Source organism: Chiroxiphia lanceolata, chromosome 1, assembly GCF_009829145.1.
Source record: "Chiroxiphia lanceolata isolate bChiLan1 chromosome 1, bChiLan1.pri, whole genome shotgun sequence".
In the NCBI taxonomy this organism is placed as follows: Eukaryota; Metazoa; Chordata; class Aves; order Passeriformes; family Pipridae; genus Chiroxiphia; species Chiroxiphia lanceolata.
In genome coordinates this window covers 151436245-151447136 of record NC_045637.1, presented here as the reverse complement: position 1 = coordinate 151447136, position 10892 = coordinate 151436245, and the positions used below count along the sequence as shown (strand labels likewise).

General features: G+C 49.2%; 1 protein-coding gene across 1 annotated transcript; it reads left to right on the top strand.

Annotated features, from left to right (window-relative positions):
- The first annotated feature begins 779 nt into the window (after positions 1 to 779).
- MYD88 (MYD88 innate immune signal transduction adaptor) lies at positions 780 to 10654 on the top strand. Its single transcript, XM_032711926.1, has 5 exons — positions 780 to 1122; positions 5486 to 5617; positions 7329 to 7509; positions 8037 to 8128; positions 9740 to 10654. The coding sequence occupies exons 1-5, from the start codon at positions 783 to 785 to the stop codon at positions 9892 to 9894; spliced, it is 900 nt and encodes a 299-aa protein (XP_032567817.1). The 5' UTR covers positions 780 to 782; the 3' UTR covers positions 9895 to 10654.
- Positions 10655 to 10892: the final 238 nt, after the last annotated feature.

The window sequence follows — 10892 nt, the reverse complement described above, 5'->3', positions numbered from 1 at the left end:
TTTATTACCACTAGGGATCCATTGGGCCTCTTGTCCTGTCACTATTTGCCTGGGAGAATAGACGGACCCCCACCAGGCTACAACCTCCTGTCAGGGAGTCGTAGAGCACGAGAAGGTCTCCCGTGAGCCTCTTCTTCTCCAGGCTAAACAACCCCAGCTCTCTCAGCCTCTCCTCATAGGATTTGTGCTCAAGACCCTCTACCAGCTCCTTGCCCTTCTCTGGACCCGCTCCAGCACCCCAGTGTCTTTCTTCTTGTGAGGGGCCCAGAAGTGCACACAGTACTGGAGGTGCCTCACCAGTGCTGAGTACAGGGACAGAACCACTTCCGTGGTCCTGCTGGCCACACCATTCCTGATACGAGCCAATGGATGTCACTGGCCGTCTTGCCCACCTGGGCACACCTGCCTCATGTTCAGTTACTGTCAACCAGCACTCCCAGGTCTTTTCCCACTGGGCAGCTTCCCAGCCACTCTTCCCCCAGCCTGCTCCAGACCCTTCCCCAGCTTCGACGCCCTCCTCTGGACCTGCTCCAGCACCTCAGTGTCCTTCCCGAATTGAACTGGACACAGGGCTGGGAGTGTGGCCTCGCCAGTGCCGAGCACAGGGCGCAGCAGTCCCGCTGCCCCCCCTCTTGCTGCCCCCCTGTTGCTGCCCCAAGCCCCGTCCCGGCCGCGCACCCCGCGGGCGGGCGGGCAGAGCCCGGCGGGGGCGGGCGGAGGGAGGCGGGGCGAGCCGGGAAGCGAAAGTGCCGGGAAGGGGAAGTTCGGGGAGCGGCGCGGCCATGGCCAAGGCCCCGGCGGAGCCCGGCCCCGGCTCCAGCCCCGTCCCGCTGGACCTGCACGCCGTGCCCCTGGTAGCGCTCAACTACGGCGTCCGCCGCCGCCTCGGGCTCTACCTCAACCCGCGGGCGGCCGCGGCCGCCGACTGGACGGCGCTGGCGGAGGCGCTGGGATGCGGCTTCCTGGAGATCCGGCGGCTGGAGGGGCTGCCCGACCCCACGGCCGCGCTGCTGGAGGAGTGGCCCGGGCGCTGCCCCGGCGGTGCCACCGTGGGGCAGCTCCTGGACGTGCTGCGGCGCTTGGGTCGCGATGATGTGCTGATGGACCTGTCCGGCAGCGTGGGTGAGGAGCCCGGGACGGGAGAGCGCCGGGGAGGGGACGGGGAGAGCGAGACAGACCGGGACGGCCCCGGGAATCCCGACGCTGGTGGGGCAGTGGGACCGAATCTGCCCCCGGTGCTGCTTCCGTGATGCCTCGTAGGGAGGGGATGCTGCTCCTGCCGGTCTTTGCTGTTCGTGCCAGTCTTTCTTTGCTGCTCCTGCCCGTCTTTGCTGCTCTGACCGGGGAGGTGATGTTAAGAAACAAATTGCACTCAATTCACGCGATTTTTAAAGAAAAGCCCTTTCCAAACTGTGGAGTGACATCCTCGGTGTTTTCACGAGGGCTGCGGGGATGCTCCGAGGGTTGGACCACCTCGACTATGGAGACAGGATGGGAGCTGGGGATATTCAGCCTGCAGGAAGACCTTAGAGCCCCTTCCAGTACCTAGAGGGGGCTTATAAAAAAGAGGAAAAGGAGAGAGGGACTTCTTGCATGGATGGATAGTGATAGGATAAGGGAGAATGGCTTTAAACAAAAACAGGAGAGATTTAGATTAGATATTAGGATATTAGATTAAATATCAGGAAGAAATTCTTCCCTATGTGGGTCATGAGGCCCTGGCACACAGAGTTGCCCAGGGAAGCTGTGATGCCCCATCCCTGGAAGTGTTCAAGGCCACATTGGATGAGGCTCTGAGCAACCTGGGATTGTGGAAGGTGTCCCTGCCTACAGCAGAGGGCTTGGAATGAGATGATCTTTAAGACCCCTTCCAACCCAAACCATTCTGGGATTCACAGGAGCCTCATGTAGCTTCCAGGAGATAAGTGCAAAGTGACCTGAAGCCCCGTCCTTTCCCAAACCTTCAGTAATAAAGTTTCTGTGTGTCAGAGGATGCTTTGGGCCAGGTCAGCCAGGAGACAGCTTGCACTGACACCAGTCAGTGTGAAAATTATAATGTGTGGATATAGTGGGATAGGAAGATATTTACTGGGGGAGGTGAGGGATGTGTGGAACTGGATGATGTTGGGGGAAAAAGTTTCCATGCAAACTGAAAATATTGGGGCGGGCCAGTGAGAAGTATAAGGCCCTTGTGCTGTTTTGATAACCTTTTCTTTATAGGCTCTTCGTACTCTTTGCAATCAGAGAAATTTGGAGGGAAGCCAGCTGTTATCAGAAGGGGAATTTTTTTGCCAAAGGACTTCCAAAGCCAGAGACTCCTGTGTTGTACAATAGCATTTACTGGGTTAACGATGAGGAAGTAATAAATCTCACTTCCTGTTACGCACGGAGATAAAGGAAGATGTAGAAATCCATCACTGCAGAGAGCGTGACCATCACCTCCAGTGGTGGAGAACTTCCCTTTGCTCCTGTGGTTCTTCCTACTTAAGAACACAGTCTAAAGACCAGGTTTTGGGAAAGACAAAAGCATCAGTGTGCTCTGTGATCTGCTGATCAGAGTTTCCTAACAAATTAGGGGAGGCTTCCAGCTGTGCAAGAGAGCTGGGGCTTCACAAAAACATTGGAATCACCCAGGGTGGCTCTGGCCCTGAGCTCAGGATTTGGCCCAGTGGAAGGAATTGTGGTGGATGGGCTTTGTCAGAGCTGGAATAGACTCCAGCAGGAGTGGGAGGAACCTGGGGTGCAGGAAAGTCACAAATTTTGCCCAGAGGTCAGACTGATAAGAGGAGATGGATAAATTATTGGGAAAAAGATCCACTAAGGGCTGTTCAACACAAAAATACTGTCTCTGGCTCAGGAAATTCCTTACCTCTAAATCGTCCAAAAGACAGATTGTAATAAATAGATTGTAGATGATACCTAAAAGATAAATTATTTTAGGGAAATATCTCTGTAAGCTTATTTTATTCTTATGCTCCCTCCTAGACATCTGGTTTTGTGCAGTGCTTGAGATAGGATAGTGCTTGAGGCAGATGGACCCTCAGCCTGACCAACTGGTCGTTCCTCTCTGCTGTTATTTTTGGGTGAGGGCTACAGTGAAGGCCTGTGACTTTGTGCTGGTGCTCAGAGCTCTTGCAGAAGTTGGAGGTATTTACTCATAAGAGGAAAGGAAATGGACAGTTTCGTGCGCTCTTGTGCACGGTATTTCCTGATGCCAGGGGCATCTTTGTGTGCACAGTTGGGACTCCTGCAGTGGGGTCCAGCTCAGGATCAGAAGACATCAGTGTTGATGTCCCAGCAGCTCTGCCCTAACTGTGATCTTCCTCAGCAGCTGATTTTGCTGTACAATCATCTTTAGGCACCTGAAGCTCTTTGCTTCAATAGGTTTGTGCTCTTTCCTGCTGAAACTCAATGATTTTTGTTTCTGCCCTGACCTGTTATAAAAGTGCTGCTTTCCTGACTGACCAAGAAAACTTGGTCTGTTTTCTCTGTCTCCTCATCATGCTACTCGTTTTGCTCTTTAGGTTTCATGCTTTTATTCTGTCGTTCCAATACCTCAGGCTTTTCTTTGACTGTTCAAATGTAAAGCCTGGTTAGGTACTGGGTGGAGTGGGACAACTTAGCTTGGAGGAGTTTCTTGCTACTCGGTTTTGTTATGTAGCATCCCTTATCTTTACAATCCCAAAGTCATCCCTATCTTTGTTCAGTCTCATTAGCCTGTACAATCAGATGCTGTTTCCAGCTGGGGAACTGATCCATCCCAAATCAGTGTCTGCCTTTGGTCCCTACAGCCTCATGGGACCTCTTGGTAGCTGCAGTGCCCTAGGGCCCCCAGTTTGCACTTAAAATAAACCTATTGATAATAGGTTTAATAAATTCAGAGTGGCTTCAATCATGATTTCAAAGACACTGACTTACCTGACAGGCCTCAGGTGGGGCCTGAATTTGAGTTCAGTGAGGGAAGACCTGAAATCTGAACCTTCTGGCTGGTAAGGAATGTGGCTGGTTCTTCCCTCTGCAGGACTGGGGAGGCAGGGGGGAGGAGAAAGGCAGATAGGGAATGCCTCAGCCTCAGGAAAAGCCTTGATCAGATCTGAGCCTTATTAGAGTGGAGATAATGCAGTCACGAGATGCAAAGCTGAGACAGAAGCAGGGGATGGAGCCTCAGGATGGGCCTCCTGCAGACCTGCTCATGCTGATCAGGGATCTTCTACTCTGCTGTTGCACCACGAGCTCTGCAACTGTGCCAGCCAAACCCTCCGAGTGATCAGGAGTTTCCTGATTAATACTTATTGAGGTTTTTGTTTTAATCTTAAGCAAAGGCAAAGGCTCTAGAGAGTTTTATCTTTTTCTTAATTCCTGGTTTCAAATCTCCTTTTACTTTCAGTTCTTCTGTAATTGCAGAGTAGAAGAGGCTGCAGGGTTTCTTTTTGCTTCTCCAAAGATTTAACATTTAGGTTTATCATTTATTTTTAAACTAAGTCTGTTCATAGTAGATCTGTGTCTGTCACTGTCGTGATTGGGAAGTTCACAGCAGCGACTGTGACAGGACTTTGCCCTTCAGATACCCCAAAGTGGGGTACACACCCACTCTGCCTTGGATAAGAGGATCCCCTGTAGGTGTTGCACAACATAAAAGCTGTTTCAGGGACTCCTTAAAATTTTAGTGTCCTCCTGTGTGTGGTGAGTGTAGATACTCCTTGTCACCTGCAGTTGTCATGGCTGACAAAGGCCAAGGATGTGAATCAGCTCCTGTGTGTCTGCAGAGAGTTGCTAAAGAGGTTTGAAAAGACCTCCAAGATGATTGAGTCCAACCATTAACCCAGCACTGCCAAGGCCACCCCACCTCTAAACCATGTCCCCAAGTGCCACATCTACACATCTTTTAAATACCTCTAGAGATGGCGATTTCACCACTTCCCTGGGTAGCCTGTTCCAATGCCTGACCACCCTTTCAGTGAAGAATTTTTCCCTAATATCCAATCTAAACCTCCCCTGGCACAACTTGAGGCCATTTCCTCTTGTCCTGTGGTCTGTTATTTGGGAGAAGACATTGACACTGTGAAGACTTTTAATTGAGAATCCTCCCCAACTATTTTGTGATTTTTACATTCTCCAAAATGCAGAACAATGAGAGCAGGCAGCAGATTTGGGAGCTGCTCTGTGCCTGATGCCTGCTGTTAAAGTTGTACTGGGATACACTAGAACCAAGGGTAATAGGAGGAGGTTGGTTTAAAACAAGTAAAAGGAGGTATTTCTTTAGACAGCAAGAGTGAGCTTCAGGAATTAATTGCTAGAGGAGGTAGTGGAGGCATCATCAAGAGGTTCAGAAAGGGGTAAGAGAAATTCTACGTACCAAAAAACTGGAGAGGGGGTTTCCCTCTAGTATCCCTGATCCATGAAATAGCTATTCCTTTTTTAATGAACACCAGCAGTGTAACCCCACATCACAGGAGCCTCTTGCCTTGGTTATGTGTTTTTGCAGAGGAAGACTGCAGGAAGTACTTGCAGAGGAAGCAGGAGCAGGCCAACCAGCCTCTTCAAGTGCCAGCAGTGGACAGCAGCGTGCCAAAGACCTCGGAGCTGATGGGCATCACCATCAGGGACGATCCGTATGGTAAGTGCCCATGGTTCCATCGCTGGAAGGCCTCCTGCCTCGTGTGGGAATGGCCTTCAGCTGTAGCAGGTCCCCTTGAGAAGTGCAGAAAACCTGTTTGCTTTCATTCCTCCCGTGACTTTTAATAACCCAGGCCGGAATCCTTTACCTGGTAGTCACGGGGCATTTTCATTTTTCCTGTTTCCTAGAGCAGAGAGGAAAAGCAACCCTGGGGAATGCCATACCCGGGAACAGGCTGGCACAGAGACAGGTATAGGGAGGAAACTTCCCAGAAACATGTCCCTTAGCCCAGCCTGGCACAGAGCAGCTGCTGAAAGCTCAGGGGGTTGGAGTCCAGGGGGAGGAATGTCAGAGCTGATTTCCCTGCTCTGCCTTTGGCAGGTGGAACCACCTTGAGTGAAAAGGAAGTGGGTTTAAAGTAGGGCTGGCTGTGAAGTGGGCAGAGAGAGGAAATGCAGTTCTCTGTGTGTGTGTGTGTGTTGCTGGGCTGTGTGTGCAGCTCTGCCTGGGCAGCCACGTGCATGTGCCACCACGTGCAGCCCTGCGTGTGCAGCCATGTGTGTGCACACGTGTGTGTGCTGGCCAGCCTGACCCCCTTTGGGGTGGGGACATCATTAACCCTCCCCAAATGTCCACAGACCAATGTGCTGGTGTTTGTACACGGCAGCTTTGGCTGATGTGACCCCCAGGTTAGCGCCGTGCCCCTCCAGCAGCACCCTCAGTTCGACTGACCTGGCAGACATTCCCCTTCTGCTTCACTGGATGCATCTTGGGCTGGATCTGCCTGCCGGGTTGATACTTTCCTCAGCAGCTTTTAGAGTCTCTGACCTATTTTTTCACTGTGGTAGGCTTTAACTGGCATAAAAAATTGAAAATATCTGTAGTGACATTGATATGGAAAAAAAAATAACACGGTGGGAAGATATCCAGCAGTATTAAGGTGCTTAATTATGAGAGACATTGCCCTTAAAATACAGCAGTTTAATATTTCGATAACTGCTAAATAAACAAGAGCTACCAGCCATTAGTGTAATTGGAAAACAGGCCCATTTACTTAGGATACGACTTCAGGTACCCAGGTCTGACATCTTAGCCATAAAAGTGGCAGGTTCCAGATTTCAAGGGTGACCCCATAGCTCCATGGACAGTGTATGGCAGGACATTGCTGGATGAAGGGCCTGCAGGAAGGTTTTGGCTGGAAAGTTTGAATCTCTGTGAGCTGAACTAGAGAACGAGGACATGGAGCCACGAGGATATTTTAGATGTCTAACTCCCAGTGAAATCCCAGAGCACTGGGGCTCTGAGTTGCATCCTCTGGGGTATTCTGCTCCCTCCAGCTCTTCACAGACTCTCTCCTGTTTGTCTCCCTGTGGCTGGATGTTATTACCTCCACAGATTTTGCCTGTCTGCATCTCAGCTGCCCTTCCCTGAGCACTGCCAGCCAGTGTGGGTGTATGTGAACAGCCTGGATGGTGGAAGCAGTCAGGGCACAGACGTGTTTTACCTCCTGCCAGCCCTGTTAGGGACAGGAGTCTGGGCTGAAGGGCAGCTGGGCTAATAAAATGTTAAATTACCTTCACAAGTTTGGCCAGAGCTTGTCTGTCAGAGCTCCTGATTCTGAGTCAAAGTCTGTGGGAGCTCGTGAAAGCTCACTAGAGGAGTGAACTTCATTTCTAGCAGGAGATGACAGCTACGTTTTTAATGGTTTCAGGGAGCGGAACAGAGATATTTGATGCCTTCATCTGCTACTGTCAGAAAGACCTGCAGTTTGTCCAGGAGATGATCAGGGAGCTGGAGCAAACAGAGTTCAAACTGAAGCTCTGTGTATTTGATCGGGATGTCTTGCCAGGAACGTGTGTGTGGTCCATCAGTGGAGAACTTATAGAGAGGAGGTAAGTGAGCCGTGGCTGTTGGGGCCAGCTGGGTGTAATGGAACATTACAGTCAGTTTACCCTGATGTCTGCAGTGTGGTGCCAGTGAAACAGCAAAAATCCACAAGAATGTCTTTATGGGGTTTGTTTTATGCTCTTGGCTCAAGACTCGAGCATTCCCCAACATGTTGATACATTGTGTTCACGAAGGAGGGTGCTGCTTAGTGATGCTGCTTATGTTTGATCACTTTTCTTGTCCTTATTTGTCACATATAGACAGAGGGTCACATGAAGGTTGCACAGACAGTCTGGACTTTGCTGTTTCCTCATTTTTTGGTATATGAGTGTTACCTGTAATCAGGTTTTTGTGTGTAACGTCGCTATCTGTCTGTCAGTCGTTCCTGCTCTGCAGCTAATTCCTGCTGGAACACAGCTGCCAGGTCCTTCTCCACCAGAGCAATTCAGAGCAGTACATTCTTCTATCCATGAGAACAAGAACCATCTCCTCTGACATTTTATCTTTTTTTTCCCTGCCTCTTCATCTCCAGGTGTCGGAGGATGGTGGTTGTCATTTCAGATGATTACCTGGAAAGCGATGAATGTGATTTCCAGACCAAATTTGCTCTTAGTCTTTCCCCAGGTAAGGTCTCACAAATACTCCCATTTACAATTGCACATTATTATTTTCAGTGCAGTGACACCTGAAGCATCTGAGGTCAGTGGGCTCTGTACCATTGGAACTAACTGGCTTCATACTTTGGTTGTGCAGGCAGGGGCCTGGGCTCAGTCCCTTGCCCTACTGTTGACCTTCCACGTGACTGTGAGCGAGGAGCTGCCTGTGCTGCAGTGCTCCAGCTGTCAGTGGGATAATGCTGCCTGCTCTGGAGATGTCAGAGCTGCATGTCAGGCCTGTGAAGGGCCTTGAGATCCCTACAGGGAAATTTGCTACTAAAGAGAAAAGTATTACAGTAAATTTAGGGTGTGGGTAAATGCTGGAAATAGGGTGTCAGGTAGTGGACACGCAGATTTCAAGGCCAGAATGGAGGGGGCTCTGAGCAACCTTTTCTAGTGGAAGGTGTCCCTGCCCATGGCAGGGGGGGTGGAACTAGATGATCTTTAAGCTCCCTTCCAACCCAAGCCATTCTATGATTCTATGATTTTTGTAGAGATCTTTGGGTGTTGCAGATAGATTAAATAAAATATGGAATGAGTGTTCAATTTAGGTTGGAAAATTTTTTATATATTTTGTTCTGAATTGAAAAGCCACCAATTTACTTCTGTCAGTTTTGTTCTGATTGCTCTTCTCTAATCACTAGTTATTCTACACTTGTTTATGTTGCTGGGGAGTAAGTGCAGCCCAGCCTAATAGTATGGAGGGTATCTAATATCAGGAGGAGTGTCTGCACCTCAAGTCTCCTTCCTAGATAAGGCATCTGACATGGTATTATAAATGACATGCCAGGGGTTAGACTGGAAGCCAGTGGCAGAGCTGGGAATTAGCTGCATCTTCCTTGACACAACAATTTCATATGATGGCAGTAATCCACTGAACAGCCCCAGCATGTTGCATCAGCCCCTAGTCATGGAGATTTTTAGCAAAGTCCTTTTAGTTCTTCACCAGTTTTTTGTGGGCATCACACCTTCCATTAGAACAGGAGAAGTTCTATCTGAATGGAATGACTCTGCCAGTGAAAATGGCAGAACTGAAGAATTGGAGAACTCACAAATTCACCTGTTTGTGCAGGGTGTAACTAATGCACAGAAGGGTTTGGTGGCAGGTTCTGGGAGCTCCATGGATTACTCCAGCATCTGCTGCAGTTATGAAGTCTTGGTTATTTGCCTTATCCAGATCTCAGTGATATCAGTTGCACTGAGCAGCACAGTGCAGGTGGTGCAGGTGATGGCAGGAGTCCCTGTGGACATTTGCAAGGGGAGGAGTTCCTCTGCACAAGATCTGCTCCTTTTAAGCAGCAGGAGGCACGGGGAGAGGTTCTCATCTCATGGTGCCTCCAAACCAGCAGTTCATGTTAGCAGGGGGATTCCTCGCAGCCCCTTGGCTGGGGAACATCTGCAACCTGAGCAAATCAGGATTTGAAACTTGCTCTGCAGGGTGAGAGCTGGTTGCAGTGTAATGAGGGCATAATCAGGAGCAAACCTGGATCTGGTGAGGTGCGTGTCGTGGTGGGGAGGAAATGGATTTGGGTCCAGCTGTGGCTGTGTGTAACCTCTGCCTGTGTGACCTGTCTTCCAGGTGCTCGTAGCAAACGGCTGATCCCAGTCAAGTACAAATCCATGAAGAACGAGTTTCCGAGTATCTTACGGTTCATCACCATCTGTGATTACACCAACCCTTGCACCAAAAAATGGTTCTGGACGAGACTGGCAAAATCCCTCATGTTGCCCTAACGCAAAGTCCCGAGAGCTGGGTGCTCTTGTGACCTGCCCTGGATGTGCCTTTGGACTGGGGGGGGGTCGTTCACACAGGGTCTTCCAGCACTTCAGAACCTGGATACTTGCAATTCGTACTTGGGAACAAAGAACTTTCTCTAGCACTTCTTCATAACTCTGAGGGGAAGTAGAGCAACTGCGTGGGTATTCTGGGTTAAGTCAGTGAGCAGCAGCATCCAGCATTTGTGCAGTCAGCACTTTCACTGAAAATACTGGAAATACACATTTAAAGACCGAGTGTCTGATACAGGAAGGCTCTGTTGCAGCATGAGCAAGGCCTCAGTGCCTCAAACTGCAGGCTTTGTGAAACAAGCATTTCCTATTGTTTTAAGAGCTACAGTAACATCTGGGGTTGATGGGATTGTACCATATTGGTCATGTCTGTCTCTGTTCAGGTCACATTTAATTCTGTGATCTTATACCAACATTTAATATTCCTAGATATTATTAAATCTTTACAATAGAGCCTTCAGTCTTAAAATACATATTTTCAGTGACAGCTCTTTCTACACAAAGCAGAGGCTGCTGCTGCTCATTGACTTGACCAAGAACGAAGCTGTGCACCTCAGTGGGTCCAGATCTTAAATTCTTTCACCTTTAAAAGCCTTCCAAAACCCAGCAGCTTTTGGGATGCCTCAAAGGCACAGGGATAAATATTGAATAGTGTATTAAATTGAAAATTGGGCTGTTTAAAATATAAAGGCAAATGTTACATTAACAGAAAGAGCCTATTTTAATTAACTGCCACAATAATTACTGTGTTTCTGTGACTAAGGCTTGGAGCAATGTTGAGACTGTTCTTGTTAGAGTTGGCCTTGAATCCTGCACAATGACTGGTAGATCTCATCAGTGCTCCGGGGTGGGGGTCAGTTCTGCCCAAAGGAGTGTTTTAAAGCCACGATATATTAAACAGATTTACAGTAAATATTTACTTTTTAAATTGGGGAAGAGAGGAA